Source organism: Syngnathus typhle, linkage group LG6, assembly GCF_033458585.1.
Source record: "Syngnathus typhle isolate RoL2023-S1 ecotype Sweden linkage group LG6, RoL_Styp_1.0, whole genome shotgun sequence".
Lineage (NCBI taxonomy): Eukaryota > Metazoa > Chordata > Actinopteri > Syngnathiformes > Syngnathidae > Syngnathus > Syngnathus typhle.
The window spans coordinates 19,724,645-19,744,988 of record NC_083743.1 but is presented as its reverse complement, the minus strand read 5'-3'; the positions used below and the strand labels follow the sequence as shown (position 1 = coordinate 19,744,988).

At 44.1% G+C, this 20,344-nt stretch overlaps 1 protein-coding gene and 1 non-coding gene across 5 annotated transcripts in view; one reads left to right on the top strand and one right to left on the bottom strand.

Moving 5' to 3' along the window:
• Positions 1-4,540: 4,540 nt before the first annotated feature.
• Positions 4,541-20,344, bottom strand: part of LOC133156229 (lactadherin-like) — a 35,402-nt gene continuing 19,598 nt past the window's right edge. Inside the window, exons 1-6 of one of the 4 annotated variants that reach the window (XM_061282054.1) lie at positions 9,670-9,964; positions 9,102-9,245; positions 8,826-8,957; positions 8,600-8,760; positions 8,392-8,515; positions 4,541-8,196 (exon numbers count right to left, since the gene is read on the bottom strand). In XM_061282054.1, coding sequence (XP_061138038.1) covers positions 8,114-8,196; positions 8,392-8,515; positions 8,600-8,760; positions 8,826-8,957; positions 9,102-9,245; positions 9,670-9,964 — 939 coding nt within the window. In that variant the 3' untranslated portion in view covers positions 4,541-8,113. Of the gene's footprint in view, positions 8,197-8,391; positions 8,516-8,599; positions 8,761-8,825; positions 8,958-9,101; positions 9,246-9,669; positions 9,965-20,344 lie in introns of those variants that run through there. The other 3 variants (XM_061282055.1, XR_009714813.1, XM_061282056.1) reach the window with 3 other exon arrangements.
• On the top strand, positions 12,615-12,696 carry trnas-aga (transfer RNA serine (anticodon AGA)). Its single transcript has one exon. It is a non-coding gene; the product is annotated as a tRNA-Ser (tRNA).

Genomic DNA, 20,344 nt, shown 5'->3' with positions numbered 1-20,344 from the left:
CAGGACATGCAATGCCAAGCGCTGCACCAGGGACCAACACAGAAAACATTCACCGTGCTCACTGGAGTGAAACAGGGATGTCTTCTTTCCCCCTTTCCATTCCTCCTACGCATTGACTGGATCATGAAACAAACTACCCACAATAAAATGACAGGCATCCAATGGACTTTGACAGAACAACTAGAAGACCTGGACTTTGCTGACGATATTGCTCTACTCTCACACAGCCACCAACAGATACAGGAGAAAACTCAACTACTCGAAAAAACAGCAGCAGGACTGGGAATAAAAATAAACGGGGCAAAAACCAAAGTAATGCGAGGTGGGCGAGAGGAGGGTGCTAGCCAGGCTTGCATCCATCAGGAACAACCCCTCTCACGCAATGCATCTGTTAGAAAAATGTATATATATGTTATCATGCGTTCTCTAATCAATGCCTTACCGCAATATTACTGCATTATATGCTTGCTGTTTGGCCTTGCTGTTTTTATGATGTACCACGGAAGGACAGTTCCTTTCTAACAAAGACCACTTTGTTAGACAACATGCCTCATTGCTGTCTTGCACCCCAGATGAACCTCCAAGTGACCATTAAAGTCAGGGTTTCCTAACTATCTTGATCGTAGGATTAGGTTGGAATGTATATAACCAGTAATAAATAACTTAGTTTGTTGCATCCTACACAATGTCGTAAAACTTCCCTTGCTATGTTTTTACTTGAGGTCAAAGGTTTTCTCTTCTGTATCCAGTCCACTCAAACTCCTCTTCCCAGATGTCTTTATTAGTATGTAAACACCTAGTGATTTTTCCTTACGAGGCAAAGCCCACATGCTTTCCCCCTCCTTTCTGTAGGGGCTTGTCTCACACTGTGGGTAGGGCAAATCCAAATAAAAAGAGCGGGAGTGCCTACAGATATTTAGTGTGTGTAGAGATTGTATTAAGTACTGCACTCCTCGCGAGAAAAGACTTAATATTCTGTCTCACTTGTGGTTTGTTTGCTGTTGCTCTTCTCTTAATAGTTATTCAGTCATTGAAATAAACCTGACAGCATCTGACCTTGGAGAACTTGAGCAGCTCCTTCAGTCAGAGACTCAGACTCCCCCCGTGTAAGAAGGAACGCTACCGCTGCTCCTTCATCCCCACCGCAATCAGGCTGTACAATGACAACCTGTAAACACATCCTTCTGTGCAATACTTTCCCCATAATGTGCAATTCTTAATCCCAATGTGCAATTTAAGCCCAATGTGCAATATCCTCTGCCACACAATGCCTAGATCTATTTCACTTCCATAACCCGTGCACTATTTCTTTTATTTCTTTTATTAGCATTACTAAACTCATACACTTCATACACTTTACGACACTTTACCACTACTTTTTTATCTTCTTCTTTTTGTAAATATTCATAGCTTATATTTTTAGTTTTACTACAATTGTTGTTATTTTTCCATATTTTTCTTTTTATATTGTATTCTTTTTTTATGCCAGAGGACTACGGTCCAGAAGTCTCTTTTTGCACCTTTATCCCCCTACTTGTACCTTCCTGTAAATCGGGCTGTTGTTACATGCAGTTTCTCACACGTGAGATTAATAAAGTTCCTCTTATCTTATCTTAAACAACAAAAACACAAACCCCATCAACCTCAGGGGCTGCCCACTGGAAGAGGTAGACAAATTCACATACAGGAAGTTTAATTGCAGTGGACGGTGGAACGGAGGAAGATGTGAAATCAAGAATAGGGAAAGCAAGAACAGCTGTCAACATATTAGATAAGATCTGGAAAACCAAAACCATTTCACTCAATACTAAACTCAAAATCTTCAACTCCAACGTCAAAACAGTGCTGCTATATGGATCAGAAACATGGAGGACCACAAAACACATCACCGCTAAACTGCAAACCTTCACTAACCATTGCCCAAGACTCATCCTCATAATCTTCTGGCCCAACCGCATCAGCAACACCAGCCTAGGGGACCGCACCAAACAAGAAGCAATAGAGATACAGGTTTTGAGGAGGAAGTGGAGCTGGATAGGACATACCCTGAGGAAAAACAACATAGATAGATAGATAGATAGATAGATAGATAGATAGATAGATAGATAGATAGATAGATAGATAGATAGATAGATAGATAGATAGATAGATAGATAGATAGATAGATAGATAGATAGATAGATAGATAGATAGATAGATAGATAGATAGATAGATAGATAGATAGATAGATAGATAGATAGATAGATAGATAGATAGATAGATAGATAGATAGATAGATAGATAGATAGATAGATAGATAGATAGATAGATAGATAGATAGATAGATAGATAGATAGATAGATAGATAGATAGATAGATAGATAGATAGATAGATAGATAGATAGATAGATCTTTGTCATTGTAACATGTACAACGAAATTTAAAAAGTGCCAACCGATCCGCGCATGAGTTAAAAAAATAAACAGAATAAATAGAATAAAAGATTTTAAAAATACAAGATAAAACCCACAGAAGAAGAACATACACAGGCATAATCATTTACGTTTAGCTGCATTCAATGCGTCTACCGCTGTAGGGTAAAAACTGTTGGCAAAAACTGGCTATAAACAAACGGGCATTAACATGGAACCCAGAAGGCTAAAGAAGCAGAGGGAGACCCAAAAACAACTGGAGAAGGAGCACAGAGCTGGACATCAAGAAGATGGGACTGTCGTGGAAACAGCTGGATGAAATGGCACAAGACAGACGAGGGTGGAAACTCTTCATCGATGGCCTATGTTCCGAAAGGAATGAAAAGGCCTAACTAACTAACTAACTAACTAACTAACTAACTAACTAACTAACTAACTTTGATTCTTATTACAAATGCAGTGTATTTTTGAACTGCAAATGATAAATGCTCATTCAGTGAGACAAAAAGAAATGTGGAAAAAGTGCATCATATACATAAATTAAAAATGCATCAATAATGGTTTTATAATCGAATCGTAGCCTCTGAATCCTAATCGAATCGTGAGGTGCCTCAAGATTCCCACCCTTATTTGATTCTATAGAACATCATTTTTTTTGTTTCTTACGTTAGAATATTTTGGATTTGACAAGAACTTTTGCTCAGTAATCAAAACGCTTTATACTGACATCTGTCAGGAACGGAATGGAGCAGGGCGACCAAATGCAGCTTGGCCAGGGTTTATTGAGGTAACAGGGAGGTAGGTGGGGAACCGACGACACAGACGGGAGAGAGACTCACGGCCAGCAGACACAGACAGACCGACCAACAGAAGTCCACTTGGACAAGGCTAAAATACTGACCGTGAGCCTACAGGCAGACCGAGGGAAAACCAGACGACAGGAACACTGGGCACGGACCGGGACGGAAAAGAACCGTAGACACCGACAAGGAGGAACACACGGGCAGGGTTTAAATACATCAGGTAACAAGAGGGAGCAGGTGACAGACATGACGATAACGAAGGGGTGTGGCTGAGGGAAGTTGACGGCCGAGCGTGCTCTGGCATGGGGGTGACAGACATCTATAGTTATGTGTCGCTGAACCCAGGGTGTACACCTAGAATTATGGTAATGCGTGGAATACGACAAGGGTGTCCGATTAGTCCCAAATCATTCGTTCTGTGTACACAGCTATTGTCATATCTTATAATACATCATCAAGATTTTCAAGGCATAACTTTTTTTCACCATGAGTTTCCCTTAAGCCAGTTTACAGATAAATCCATTGTTGACATGGCTTTGCAAATTATCTCAGGCTTTTCAAAAGCTTCAAGTCTTCACAGAAATATAAATAAATGTGAATTACTTGTGTACTGACACACATATCATGTCGATCCCTGTTAAAAAAAGTTAAATATCTAGGGATTAAGTTGATAAAAGATGAAAAACAGAGGGAAGCGTTGAACATGAAAGAAAAAATCGATCAAATGCAAACATCATTAAATGATTGGCTGAGTAGACATCGCTCTATTTTTGGACAGAATTTGTTAACGAAAGCTGAAGGTGTTTCTAAATTGATATATCCGTGCCAATCCCGCTAAGATGATCATAAGAATGTTAAGAAAATGAATTCAATTATATACAAACTCATCTGGAGAAATAAAACACACTATGTGAAAAAATCCCAGCAAGTCAAAGAATACAATATGGGAGGTGTTAAAACTGTGGCTTTTGAGGCTATGATGGGGACTTTTAAATTAAAATGGTGAAAATAATTTATGCTCAAGCAAACTTATATATGGTATCATATTCCACATAACATCTTCAAGAGAATGGGTGGCCAAAACGTTTGGCTGAAATGTGATTTTGAAATTTCAAAACTATCAGTTAAAATGTCTGAGTTTCATAAACAAGTTTTACAGTATTGGAAAATGGTGTTTAGCCGTAACTTCACCCCTCATTGTGCCACCTTGTGAAATAATAGAGCAACTGTGTTAAAAGAAAAAGTCATTGTTCAACCAAAGGTGGTTTGACCATGGAATTTTCTTTGTACATGACATCTTGTGTACAAAAGGAGAAATTCTACAATTGCAGGATCTGAGAAACACATTTTAATTGTATTGTATTTTTTCTAATGTCCAAATAAATCTTCCAACCTTAAGAATTGGGAAGTTGAACATTACAGACATAAACTGTGATAACAAATACAAAAGGTCAAATACACAAACTATTAAAGGTAAAATATTCTGATTATAATCAAAAAGTCAAATACTAAATATTCAAATAATAAATCAAACAATACATACAAAACATTTCTTGAATTCTTGAATCTTGAAACACCGAAAGTCAAAGATATGCAATTTAAGATCCTCAATAATTTGAGGGGTGGATTTGGTTTTGAGCTTGATTTGTGTGAATTATGTAAAGAAAACAGAAAAAATGGAACACTTGTTTTCTCTTTGCAGTATATAAAATCAGTTTTGGAAGGAGGTACGCAGTTGGTTGAGTAACAAAATTGATGGCCTGGAACAATTCACAATCGAAGACATTCTTTCAAACAAATCTAAACTTACCAAAGACATTTCATTGCTAGTTAATATCCTAATTGTCAAGGATAAATACCATACTCACAAAAAATAAATGGTGAAAACAACTACCCAATTTAGATTTTTTTAAAAGGGAGGGTAAAATGTATACATCGTCCTTATGCCAACTGAGGAACTCTAATCAGAAGTGTCGGGTTGCGTGACCAAGAGGGGCGATAGATGGATTGTTCCCAGAAAAATGGCCCTGGCTGCAATTGCAAAGTCCAACCACAGGGTGGTGCCAGAAACCTTGACGATGCCTGTTCTGAGTGGCATAGATAGAGATTCACAAGTTCAGACCTTTTGTATTATTTAGTTGCTTAGCTCAAATATATTCAGTGACAGCTTGTTATACTGCCGAATGTCAAAGTAGGAATGCCCACAACCACAGGTTAGTTATGGTTGTGTGTAATGAGAAATTATTCTTGTTTTAATAAGTGATGATTTGTTAAAAATGTCAAATCAGTATGGTTATTCAACAATGATGATTTGTTAAAAATGTTAAATCAGTATGGTTATTCAACAGTTTTGTTAGAAATGTAAAATCAGTATGATTATTCAACAACTATTTGTTAACCAGCTCAGTGGCCTAGTGGTAGTGTCCGACCTGAGACTGGAAGGTCGTGGTTTCAAACCCCGACCGGGTCATACCAAAGACTATAAAAATGGGACCCATTGCCTCCCTGCTTGCCACTCAGCATTAAGGGTTGGAATTGGGGAGTTAGATCACCAAATGATTCCCGAGCGCGGCACCGCTGCTGCTCACTGCTCCCCTCTCCCCCAGGGGATGGATCAAAATCACATGGGGATGGGTGAAATGCAGAGGACAAATTTCACTACACCCAGATATGTGTGGGATGATCATTGGGACTTTAACTTTAACTTTTAAAAATGTTAAACCAGTATGGTTAATCAACAATGATGATTTATTAAAAATGTTAAATCAGTATGTTTATTCAACAGTGATGATTTGTTAAGAATGTTAAATCAGTATTGTTTTTCAACAGTAATGATTTGTTATAAATGTTAAATCAGTATGGTTATTCCACAGTGATGATTTGTTAAGAGTTAAGTACAATCTGTTCAGATCAGAGATGTCGTGTGAAACCAACGATGATTTACATTTATGGATTATTGAAGTTATATTCTTAAAATGTATGTATTCAAATTTGAAAGGTGTTTCATTCATTGAATGTAGGGGAAAGGTCACATGTGTTGTTTGTGACAACCCGGTGGAATAATTGGGGGAAAAAAGGAAGTAACGGCCAGGGGCGCTAAGAGTCTTTCGCAGTATGTGCAGAAAAAGTCCAGCTGTTAGCAGTCCTTCTCGAAGGCCACTGAAACCAGCAGCAGATTCCAGTTTACATGGGAGGGAATGAGCTGAAAAAGCAAATCTCACAATCGCTGCGGTTGCAATTCTCAAGTAACATTCCCAAAATTTCCGTGAGGGCACCTCACGTGCCAGTGAGGGGATGCCTGGCGAGTGGCGGGAGGCCAACTGTCTATAAGAGTGCCAGCTCGGGACAGTTGAGGGCTGCTTCCCACAGAAAACTTTTCCAGGAGCATGTGGGTGTTCGAGTAATCTGAGTTTTTTCAGCTCCTGGACTCTTAGTGTTAGACGCAAGATCGCGAGCTTGGATTAACTTGGATTTACTCAAAGAATTGGATTTTTCTACATTTTACAAACCTTATTTGATTAAAGTTGGGAAATTGTGTAAAATATAGATAACCAGGTCAGTGGCCTAGTGGTAGTGTCCACCCTGAAACTGGAAGGTTGTGGGTTCCAACTATGGCAACATTAAAACTCAGCTCAGTGTCCTCGGGGTAGAGTGTCCGCCCTGAGACTGGAAGGTTGTGGGTTCAAACCCTGGCCGGTTCATACCAAAGACTATAAAAATGGGACCCATTACCTCTCTGCTTGGCACTCAGCATTAAGGGTTGGAATTGGGGGGTTAGATCACCAAATGATTCCCGAGCGCGGCATCGCTGCTGCATTAAGGGTTGGAATTGGGGGGTTAGATCACCAAATGATTCCAGAGCGCGGCATCGCTGCTGCTCACTGCTCCCTTTTCCCCCAGGGGATGGATCAAGATCACTTCGGGATGGGTTAAATGCAAAGGACAAATTTCACCACGTGTGACGGTCATTGGGACTTGACGAGACTTTAAAAACAAACTACAACGATTTGAAAATCCTTCTCAACCCATATTCAATTGAATACACTACAAATACAAGATATTTAATGTTCAAACTTATAAACTTAATTGTTTTTTGCCAAATAATAATGAACTTAGAATTTCATGGCTGCGACACGTACAGTAGAAGTTGGGAAAGGTGACAGAAAAATACTGAGAAAGCTGAGAAAAGCTCATCAAACACCTATTTGGAACATCCCACATGTGATCAGGCTAATTGGGAACAGGTGGGTACCATGATTGGGTATAAAAGGAGCCTCCCCAAACATGCTCAGTCATTCACAAGCATGGATGGGGCGAGGTTCACCACCTTGTCCACAACTGCGTGAGAAAATAGTTGAACAGTTTAAGAACAACATTTCTCAAAGCAACATTGCAAGGAATTCAGGGATTTCAACATCTCCGGTCCATAATATCTTCAAAAAGTTCAGAGAATCTGGTGTAATCACTGCACGTAAGCGACACGGCCGGAAACCAAGACTGAATGACCGTGACCTTCGATCCCTCAGACCGCACTGCCTTCAAAACCGACATGAGTGTGTAAAGGATATCACCAAATGGGCTCAGGAAAACTTCAGAAAACCACTGTCAGTCAATACAGTTCGTCACTACATCAGTAAGTGCGGGTTAACACTCTACCATGCAAACCAAAATCCGTTTATGAACAACATCCAGAAACGCCGCCGGGTTCTCTGGGCTTGAGCTCATGTAAAATAGACTGAAGCACAATGGAAAAGTCTTTTGTGGTCTGATGAGTCCACTTTTCAAATTGTCTTTGGAAACACTGGACGTCGTGTCCTCCGGACCAAAGAGCCGCGCAGATGTGCGAGTCCTGCATTTACACATAGTTGCAGTCACAGACAAGAAGTCCACCGGTGGGGTCAGGCAATCCCGTACCGCAGAGTAGACCATCGTTCCGAAGACAAAGTGTTCCTCTTTGTCACACCCGGGCGGACAGTAGAACCTGCAGAAGACACACACGTGAAATTGACGACAGGCGGTCATGAAACATTGTGTCAAACGTGACTCATGTCATCGAATTGGTGAAGCGGAGGCTGTTGAACTTTCCGGCACTTTCTGTCGGACAAAAGGCGAGAGTTTGTGGCATGTTTTGGGATTGTTGTTTTCGGCAACCAAAGCGGCAGATTGTGTTGCTCACCCTCATGTGCGCATCCCAAGATGTCGAAGCGGAGGCCAAATTCTGGACAATTTTCTAGCGGCAGGATAGAGACGTACTGAGTGATTGCGGGCGTCTCAAGCAGATGAGTCCCACCGCCGATGAACTAGAAATGGAATGTTTCCTTGTTTGTTGTGACAAGATTGAAGGATGCGGTCACAGTCGACTTGATTGGCCCCCCCGCGCTCACCTTACCGTCCGGGTGTTTGGTCCACTTCCTCCTGTCAACGCTCAGTCTCATATCAAGTTTGATGTCCCAGGAGCGAGTATTGTTGCTATTACACCCCTGGGTCACGATCGCCGTCACCTTTCTCTTGTAGCCGAGGTTCACCAGGATCCAGCTGCCGACAGCTGGAGGAGGCAGACATTCCAAAACTCAGGAGACCAACGTGCCAAGCGGTCAATTTTCTACGTACAATTTCTTGACGGCTTCCAGCAGGACTCCCTGTTGAGGCGGGCTTTTTCTGGGGTGGCGTCTTTCATGGAGGAGGCTTTGAAGGAAGAGTCTGCAACGCTGCCGTCGGCGATGCCCAGACTATCGAGACAGACTGAGGACAGCCAAAAGTCATTTTAATTTGGAACGGACGATTAAAAAAAAATCTGGCCGTCGAACCCCTTGTGGGACTCCTTGCATTGTTTTAGATAGTCTTAGATTCAGTGCAGAGTGGAAGATCACGAGACGTGAATCCCACCTTTCTGTTCACAGCTAGAGACCATCTGCAGATATTTGTAGGTGGCAGGGCAGGACTGGTCCTTCAAAAGCTCAATGTGGCATCTTTGCTGGCTGTTGCACATTTCCCTGTAGCAAGGGAGGATGCCTTCAACTGAGCAGTCCTCTGCAAGTTACGAGACACCAGTGAGTGTAAGTGGGCCTAATACCTCAGTGTTTATTTGCAATGTTTGAGTGTGTCAAACAAGGAATTTGACTTTGGTACAACACAGCCTCTGTTCAACATTTAGGTAACTAACAACACTCGGGACGTGTGAAAAATGACAAATATTCTCCCAGGAGGGCGACGAAAAACTCAAAACTCCAACTAGGGTAAATGAGAAACCTTGAGAAGAGCCCACAGATGGGAGGGTCCCTCTTCCAGGATGACCAGGCTGCAATGGATGCAGAGAGGACACATAGTACAAATATGTACCTGCAGTAGAACCTGTTTAGCCCAAGGCTTGCTAACCAGCTAAACAGGTTCTACTGCAGGTTTGATTGGTCCTCCCACACAACGGGACTTCCTGCAGCACAATCTACATACTCACCTCTCCCCACAACTGCTCTGTCCACACCTCTATCATCATTGTCACCCGCTCTCTCTGTTGCAGAGGCCGCGCCCGCACTCCAGATCCGCGAGGAGGAAGTGCGCCAGATGTTCCGGAGACAAAAGACCAAGAAGGCACCGGGCCCAGACGGCGTGTCACCTTCCTGCTTGAAAGTCTGCGCTGAGCAGTTGGCGCCCACCTTTGCACGGATCTTCCACCGTTCTCTGGAGCTGTGTGAGGTGCCCTCGTGCTTCAAGAGCTCCACCATCGTTCCTGTGGCCAAGAAGCCCGCCATCACAGGTTTGAATGACTATAGACCTGTCGCACTGACATCTTTGGTCATGAAATATTTCTAGAGGTTAGTGCTGAACCACCTGAAGGATGTCACGGGCCCCCTGCTAGACCCCCTCCAGTTTGACTAACGGGCAAAAAGGTCAGTGGATGATGCGGTCAACATGGAACTGCACTACATCCTGCACCACCTGGACACCCCAGGAACGTACGCCAGGATCCTGTTCGTGGACTTCAGCTCGGCGTTCAACACCATCGCTCCTGACATCCTCCAACAGAAGCTCATCCAGCTTGAGATGACCATACTGCTCTTTCCATAATAGCATCCCTGTTGTTCTATGCATTGAAACTATGCATTCATGTAGATTTCCCCCATTGTTGTTCCTCAATAAAAGGCACGACCAAACTGGAGGAATCTCAGCCACACTTGCTGTGTGTCTGGTTTACGCCCTTCTGCAGAAGTCGCTTGCCATCGAAGACATCTCCTGCCTCTGTGAGATTCTTTTCAGATAAATGTTGTGAACCCAACAAAGTGTTTCTAGGAGAGTTCTGCAAGACTCTTTCAACACCGTGACATCAGTACACCAACGTTCATTAATATAGAAACAGATACCACCTCCCTTTTATCTGTAGCCACCTTCTATTAAATCAGTGGTCTCCAACCTTTTTTGCGCCACGGACCGGTTACGTGTCAGAAATATTTTCGTGGCGTTTATATAAATAAATAATACATTTATACACCGTATTTTTTGGACTATAAGTCGCGTTCTTTTTTCAGACTTTGGGTGGGGGGGCGACTTATACTCAGGAGTGAGTTAAAGTAGTAGTTAAAGTTAAAAGTTAAAGTTAAAGTCCCAATGATCGTCACACACACATCTGGGTGTGGTGAAATTTGTCCTCTGCATTTAACCCATCCCCGTGTGATTTTGATCCATCCCCTGGGGGAGAGGGGAGCAGTGAGCAGCAGCGGTGCCACGTTCAGGAATCATTTGGTGATCTAACCCTCCAATTCCAACCCTTAATGCTGAGTGCCAAGCAGGGAGGCAATTGGTACCATTTTTATAGTCTTTGGTATGACCCGGCCGGGGTTTGAACCCACAACCTTCCAGTCTCAGGGCAGACACTCTACCACTAGGCCACTGAGCTAGATTTATGTGAACATATATTTTATGTGATATATGTGAATTCTTTCACAATTTTTTCATTTCATTAAGTTTTTACTTACTTTCTAGTATAATTGATCACTTCACATGTAATTTTCACTTCAAACCGCATGAGGGCGCACTATGGCTGTGGAATACTTGGAGCCTCACTGACAGTGTGTTCCATTCACTGACTTCCGAAGTCGGGAGATTTAGGATTTGGAGTGACACAGATTATTCGATAAAGTTGTTATTTATGTTAAAGTTATTTAATATGTAGTTTATTTAGAGTAGCAACGTGTATGTTGTTAGACTTCAGTAGTTTCCGATTTTGTAGGGAGGCATCAGGGCGTGGGGGGGGCGGAAAGAGCAATCCCGGGTGTTTGCGTGTGTTGGCTCACATGTTGAGCTCTTGATTTGTGAAATAAAGAGCCGGCCTTACAAAATTACTCTTTTTTTTTTCCACAATTTGATATATTTTAACGCTTTGATCATCATTATTTTTTGTGTAAAACCTATCAGATATAAAGCTAGATTTTATGATAGTTATTAATGTTAAAATTATTGTAGTCTTCTTCTTTACCAGAAAAGGATCCAAAGCGTGTTCTGCCTTACAGCCCTGAGGAGGACATGTGGCCAGGCGTGGCACACCATCCGTTCCCTGAAGGAGTAATGGCAGAGACTGCAGCACGGACAGAAAGCAGCAAAGTAGGAAACGCTCGCACGCACGCACACACACGCACACACTGGCTCAGTTTTGCTCCTCTTATTTATTGGGTTATTTGTTTATTTATTCATCACTCATATTATTTATTGTTTGTGCCTTCTTGTTTTTATTTTGTGTCGTCTACTTGTATGTCTATCGTGTACTATGTCTCGTCACCGTGGGATAGAGGAAACGGAATTTCGGTTTCTTTGTGTGTCTTGACCTATGAAGGGATTGACAATAAAGCTGACTTCGACTTTGAGTTTTGACACACATGAATGTGTGAAATGTATCCAAAAATGACAATATTTTCCTCGCAGCATGAGCTTGCTGAGACAAAACTCATCCCTCTCCAAGCAGAAGAACGAGATGGTGTCCATGCACCAGAGACTCATGGCCAAGCTGGACTTCTTCGACACCACCCTTCATATAGACATGGACAAATACCAGCAGACTGCCACCGGAATTGGTATCGTGTTAACTTTGTTTCTTTGAATGGGAACAGATCAATTGAATTTGAATGCAATTTGATGGTGGACCTTACCAGAAATGGACTGAAGTACAATCAGCGGTGAAGATAGTATTAGAAGTTCCGATGGATTTGAAGTCCATCATCGCCTTATCCAACATGTATTTATACGGTGTGTATTACAGAGTGTGCTTGTGGCCGAGTGGTTAAGGAGACTAGAAATCCATTGGGGTTTCACCTCACATGTCCAGGTACTGCTGAACACGATCCAGATTTTCAAGAATGTGGTGTAATATGAGATACTCATCACATTTGGACCGTGTACTTTACACAGTGTGTTGTTATGGCTGAGTGGTTAAGGCGATGGACTAGAAATACATTGGGGTCTCCCCTCGCAAGTTCAAATCCTGCTGACAACGATTCAGATTTTAAATTAGAATCTTGCCAGATCCTCGCAAAATGCATTTTGACAATGTGAGGTCACCCCAATTTTTTTGCTGTGGCCGAGTGGTTAAGGCGATGGACTATAAATGCATTGGGGTCGCGCCTTGCAGGTTCGAATCCTGCAGACGCCAATTCAGATATTGAATTAGAATCTTACTAGATCCTTGCAATATGCATTTTGACAATATGAGGACCTCACCAATCTGTGTTGTTGTGGGCGAGTGGTTAAGGCGATGGGCTTGCAATGTATTGGAGTCTCGTCTCGCAGGTTCGAATCCTGCTGACTACGATTCAGATTTTGAATTAGAATCTTGCCAGATCCTTGCAATATGCATTTTGACAATGTGAGAACCTCTATAATGTGTGTTTTTGTGGCCGAGTGGTTAAGGTGATGGACTAGAAATCCATGGGGGTTCCCTTGCAGGTTCGAATCCTGACACCAATGATACAGCTTTTGTATTAGATTACCGGACCGGCCACATAGACTCTGTCCGAAAGAAGGCCCAGCAGAGGCTGTACTTCCTGAGACAGCTCAAGAAGTTCAACCTGCCGCAGGAGCTGCTGAAGACCTTCTACACTGCCATAATCCAGTCTGTCCTCTGCACCTCCATCACTGTTGAACTGGACTGCCCTTACACCTGTTTATCGACCCCGTGGCCATTTTGTGTGTTTTGGGGCGTTCTCTGATATTGTGGGGTGCTGGTTGGCCGCTGTTACTTTTTTTCCTTTATCAAACCCTCTGTGTAACTCCAAATCATTAAAGTCATCGATCGAGTTGGTTCTCCTTTATGTAAACAAGTCCGACGTCAGCGGCGCGTTGCAGTTAACATTTTTCTACAGGCCCATATGACAATATATAAACTATGTATTAAATGACAATAATATAAACAACAATTTTATCGAACCATCCGTGTCACTCCAAATCAATAAATCCATCAGAATCTTCGTCTTCCGTGTCACTTGAGAAAAAAGAAAAGAAAAAGAAAAAAAAAATGACGCCGGAAAGACTACATGTGCCACGGACGTCAGACTAGATATATCAAATAAATATAATAGAAACAACAATTTTAACAAACCATCCGTGTCACTCCAAATCATTAGATCCACCGGAATAGTCATCCTCTGTGTCAACCCTCCCCCCCCCCCCCCCAAATAAACAGCTGTCGATTCCTGACCTACGTGCGGCGCTGATGTCAGCCTCGTTGTCAGTTGGCGGCTCCAATTATTCCACAGATCTACGTATATAACTACATTGTAGCATTACCGAAGTACCAGACAAGACGTGGGTTTGGTAACAGGCCGGTGTTGTGCTTGATTTGGTTCCCCCGTGAGATTTTGTTTCCCCTGTCGCGGGAGCGCGCACACCTTATTTGGAAAGCGAAAAACCGATGTCGTACGGCGTCGTACGGCGTCAGCACTACGTTGTTTTCAATAAAAACATGAAGAACTCACGTTTGCGTCAGTCAATTTTAATTTTTATAAAGGATTATTCTCATTTGATGTCTTTAAATTTGTTAGGGTGTTGTTCACTCTAACTTATTTTGCAAGAACCACACTGGAGTCAAGTTAGTCATTTTAGGCACCTGCAGGCGGAGAGTTCACTCGTCGCTGTGCTCACAGCGGTGGTCGAATGAAGTCTGACTCAGGCCTCGTCAGGCGCTTATTTATTGAGAGAAACAAAGTGGGGTTGAAAGTGGGGGTTTGGGAACACACAGGTTGGGTGAAGACGGTCCCCTGCTGATCAAAGCATAGCAGGGGACCTTTTACGACGTTCTGTAAACAAAGCAACTTTGATTGCTTCCTCTGCAGCTAGTCAATAAGTTGAAATGATTTTAGCACTTTGGTAAACTAATTTTGTCTAGACAGGACAAACTAGTTAAATTATTACAGGTTATATTCCAACATAATCATACGATGAAGATATTCTGCAAACCCTAACAAAATTCATCCGCGTTTTGCCATTGAAGCCGGGTGCGTTCAAAGACCAGTCGTACAGACGGAAAACTCATTCACTTCACCAAAAAGCAACAATATAATTACGTGAGCTCTTTGCATAAACCTCGATGCAAAGAAACTCCTCTTTTTGGGTACAGGCTAAAAGGAGTATATATTACAAAGGGTAGCGTCCCATCCTCATCGCCATTGTAGAAACTGGATGTCCTCTCAGTTTAGATCTTTGAAGTTGAAGCTTTAATGACTTTCATTCACAGTTACAGGTAGTATAACATCGACTCCTCGCTCGTCCTGTTCAACTACAACTCTCACTCCCACTGTTTATTTAACACCCTCTCACTTCCTCAGTCTCTTAAAGGGGTAGCGTCTAATTATCACGACACTACACAAAAATTTGAAAATTTGAACAAGGTCCCTCATTCCTAGGCCAAATTACAAGGGGGGAACAAATCCTCACAGCTGGCCCGTGAGGATATGTTCCCCCCCCTTATTTTGAGAACAGTGAGTGCTGGACTCCGGCTGTTTTTTTTCTGTCTTCCTGGGGGTCCTTTCAGGCTGTGTGCCAAATTTGAACAGGTTCCCTCATTCCTAGGCCAAATTGGACCCCAGCTCTTTTTTTTCTGATGATTTGTGCAGTGATACCGTTATTACTGCACTTTATCAATTTATTTATTTATTAGGTGTCTCAGCCATTCGAACACTTGGGGATGGACCTCATTGGCAAACTGGCTCAGACAAAAGATGGATACTAATATATTTGTGTGATGGTCGATTATTTCACAAAATGGCCTCAAGCCTATCCATTGAGGTCGAAGTCTGCTGCTGATGTTACCGCCTGTATCCTAAAATTCGTCTACCAATTTGAGTCGCCAAAAAGGATCTTGACAGATCAAGGCAAAGAATTTGTCAATGCAGTAAGTACAACAGTGTTTGGCAGAAATTATCTTCATCATAGCTGTCAAATACAAGTCCCTGAGGGCATATCTGGCCTGCAACTTTATTTTGTGTGGCCGATGAAAGCAACGAAAGGATGTCGAACTTCATAAAATAGCTGGAGTAAGATTAAAAAAAAAAGTTTCTTACTGCTCATTGTATTTTGTCCGTGTTTTGTGACTGTTGCAGTTGTGGGTGTTGTATTTTCATTCTGTGTATTTGTGATGCAAAGACAGTATAGTGATGGTGTTAAGATCACATTCTCAAACACTATTTCACTGCAAAATTGCCCAACTCAATTACTTATTCTTCCCCCTGGCAACTGCAGATCAACAAGAGAGTATGTGAAATGCTTGACATAAAAAGAAGCCTTTGCTCACCATAACTTGGGCTAGGAATGAGGGAACCTGTTCAAGTTTGCCACCCAACCTGAAAGGACCCCCAGGAAGACAGAAAGAAAACTGCTGGAGTCCAGCACTCACGGTTCTCAAAACAAGGGGGGGGGGGGACATATCCTCATGGGCCAGCTGTGAGGATTTGTTCCCCCCCTGTAATTTGGCCTAGGAATGAGGGAACCTGTTCAAATTTGGCACACAACCTGAAAAGACCCCCAGGAAGACAGAAAAAAAACTGCTGGAGTCCAGCACTCACCGTTCTCAAAATAAGGGGGGGGGGGGACATATCCTCACGGGCCAGCTGTGAGGATTTGTTCCCCCCCTTGTAATTTGGCCTAGGAATGAGGGAACCTGTTCAGATTTTCCACACAACCTGAAAGGACCCCCAGAAAGACAGAAAAAAACTGCTGGAGTCCAGCACTCATGGTTCTCAAAATAAGGGGGGGGGGGGACATATTCTCACGGGGCAGCTGTGAGGATTTGTTCCCCCCCTGTAATTTGGCCTAGGAATGAGGGAACCTGTTCAAATTTGGCACACAACCTGAACAGACACCCAGGGAGACAGAAAAAAAAACAGCTGGAGTCCAGCACTCACCGTTCTCAAAATAAAGGGGGGGGGGGGTTAACATATCCTCACGGCTTGACATTTTTTATAGAGTTCTTGTTACAATTTTTATCCCCCCTCCCCACCATCTGTCACTTTGCTTGGGACAAAAGGAGCCTTCAGAACTGAAATTTCTTCTCAACTATTCATTCAAATCAATTCACTCAAATCATTCTCGTTATGAAAGATTTGATCACAAAACATGTGTGGCTTTTTCTTAAATGAACACGTTTGACATTGTTATAGTGTCAGCTTTTAATTATATTGCGCTGTTGTGGCGTGCAAGGACTGGAGTCGGAGGCGGAGTGACAAACGACGGTGCCAACGGCAGTTGTTTTAATGACAATTATAATTATTCTCATTCAACAACGGGCAGACTCTTTTCCCTTTGAGATCCTAACACACACTAAACTAAACAGGAAATTCCCACACGTGTAGACTGTCCCACCGGAACTATGTAACGCGAACTTAGGTTCCGGGTGAATTATGTCAACCCACTACACAAGCCCCCCCAGAATTCACCCATAGTCAAAATCTCCACGCCGGAAAGGGACGACAGCCCGACCACAGCGGGTGTAGGTGGCAGGGGCTGGCAGGGGGTCAGGGGTAGGGGGCGCCGCCGGAAAGACCGCTGGGCTGGACGGTCGTGTTGTCGGTCGGGCAGGCGGGAGCTCGGTCAGGTTGGGGGGGCGAGGCGCTGGGGGGCGTCCGCGGCGTGGGCCTGCGCCAATTCTAATGTCCGGGAAACATCCACGTGGGCAGGCTTAATCCTATCAACCGAGATAGTCTCAGGCCTACCGCCGATGTCCACGACCATGCTCTTACCCCCGTGCTGCAAGACCTTAAAAGGCCCGTCGGAAGGCGGACGCAACGGTCCGCGGTGGGCGTCGTGGCAGATGAACACAAAACCCGCCGAGCGCAGGTTGGTGGGCACCCGGGAAACAGGGGTGCAGTGCTGTGATGTGACAGGTGCGAACGTCCTGGCAACCTCCAGCAGGGAGGACCGCTGCCTGGCCGCCGACCAAGGCGTTGTGGCGTCCAGAATGAAGTCCCCAGGAACTCGTAGTACCTGGCCGTAGACGAGCTCAGCAGACGAGGACTGCAGGTCCTCCTTAGGGGCCGTCCTGAGGCCCAGCATGACCCAGGGAAGTCTGTCCACCCAGTTGCCATCCACCAGACTGGCGCGTAGAGCAGCCTTCATGGAGCGGTGGAACCGCTCGCACAGCCCATTAGCCTGGGGGTGATATGCGGCGGTGCGGTGCAGCTTGACCCCTAAGTCTCTAGCAACCACATTCAGATCTCGGAAGTAAACTGTGCACCCCGGTCCGAGGAGAGGTCTGAAGGTGTTCCAAAGCGTGCGACCCATGTGCCGATAAACGCCCGGGCCACGTCAGCAGCTGAGGTTGAGGAGAGGGGGACGGCTTCAGGCCAACGGGTCGTCCTGTCCACCATGGTGAGGAGGTAGGTGAAACCATGGGAAGGGGAGAGCGGGCCCACAAGGTCGATGTTGACGTGGTTGAACCTCTTCTCGGGGACAGTAAACGGCTCCAACGGGGCCTTGGTATGGCGGTGCACCTTCGCACGCTGACAAGCCACACATGAGTCGACCCAGGCCCGCACGTCTCTCTTCAGCCCTTTCCAGACGAACTTCTGAGCCACCAGCCTCACGGACGCCTTTCTGCCAGGATGGGACAGGCCGTGTATCGCCTCAAAGACAGCCCGCTGCCAGCCGGCAGGGACAAGTGGTCTAGGTTGGCCGGTGGAGAGGTCGCACCACAGCCTGACTCCTGAGTCGCCAACCGCGACCTCCTCCAGACGCAGCCCAGTGTCCGAGTCTTTGAGCGACTGGATCCCAGGATCTGAGGCTTGGTCAGCACTCATACTTGAGTAGTCGAGACCTAGCTGAACCGTGTGGATGACCGCTCTAGAGAGGCAATCGGCGACCACATTGGACTTGCCGGCGATGTGTCGGATATCTGTGGTGTACTCGGAGATAAAAGACAGCTGACGCTCCTGGCGGGCGGACCACGGCTCAGTCACTTTGGACATAGAGAACGTGAGGGGTTTGTGGTCGACGAAAACCATAAACTCACGGCCTTCCAGGGTGGAGTGGAAATGGCGGATCGCCAAACCGGACGCCGAGTAGCTCCCTGTCGAATGTGCTGTATTTGCCCTAGGGACCAGCTGGCGGCTGAAAAAGGCCAGGCACCACCAACCCACTGCTCAAATACAGCACCAACTGTTACAAGTTTACACGTGTAAACTGTCCCACCGGAACTATGTAACGTGAACTTAGGTTCCGGGTGAATTATGTCAACCAACTACACTGTCATGTTAAAGCAAATTAATAAATGCAACAATATTAATTTGCTTTGAAAATACATGAGTAATAAAACAAAATGGATGGATGGATGAATGATGAACACAATTAAGTATAAAGTCTCCTTTGTAATATATACTCCTTGTAGCCTGTACCCAAAAAGAGGAGTTTGTTTGCATCGAGGTTTATGCAAAGAGCTCAGGTAATTATAGTGTTGCGTTTTGGTGAAGTGAATGAGTATTCCGCCTGTACGACTGGTCTTTGAATGCACCCCGCTTCAATGGCAGAACGCGGATGAATTTAAAGACATCAAATGAGAATAATCTTTTATAAAAATTAAAATTGACTGACGCAAACGTGAGTTCTTCATGTTTTTATTGAAAACAACGTAGTGCTGACGCCGTACGACATCGTTTTTTGCTTTCCAAATAAGGCCTGCGCGCTCCCGCGGCAGGGGGAACAAAATCTCACGGGGGGGCCAAATCAAGCTCACAAATCAAGAGCTCAACATGTGAGCCAACACACGCAAGCGCCCTGGATCGCTCTTGCCGCCCCCACATCCTCTGCTCAAGTCAAGTTTTTTTCCAGCATCAACATGCCATTTTTAGGGTGCGTATTATACATGGGAGCGCACTATACACAGAAAAAAACGGTATGTTGTTAGACTTCAGTACTTTCCGATTTTGTAGGGAGGCCATGAAGGCAGCAGAGCGGATACACCAAATTATATATGCCGTTATCGATGACAGATCCGCGGGATTGGTGTAATCTTGAGGCGTGCCTTGCGGAGATCAAGCAATGGATGTCTCTCAACTTCCTTCGTCTTAACCCAGATAAAACTGAGATGTTGATAATTGGTTCAACTCGTTATCAACACTTATTCAAGGAAACCGCTATAACTATAGATAACCGTACTATCACTCAGAGCGGTACTGTAACTAATCTCGGGGTAATGTTTGACCAAAATCTCTCCTTTCAAAAGCACATTAAGAATATAACCAGAATTGCGTTCTTTCACCTTCGTAATATTGCAAAGATTTGTCCGATCCTCTCGACCGGTGATGCGGAAACTATTATACATGCGTTCGTCACGTCGCGCCTGGACTACTGTAATGTACTATTTTCGGGTCTTCCTGAGTCCCGCATCAAAAGTCTACAGTTAGTACAAAATGCTGCTGCAAGGCTGCTCTCTCGGTCAAGAAAATTTTATCACATTACCCCAATACTAGCCAACTTACATTGGCTCCCGGTCCATTTAAGATGTGACTTAAAGGTTCTTCTATTAACCTATAAATCACTGCATGGCTTAGCGCCTTCATATCTCGTCGACCTAGTTGTTCCTTATGTTCCATCTCGTAACCTTCGTTCGCAAAACGCTACGCTTTTAGCGACACCGAGGGCCAAGAAAATGTCTGCAG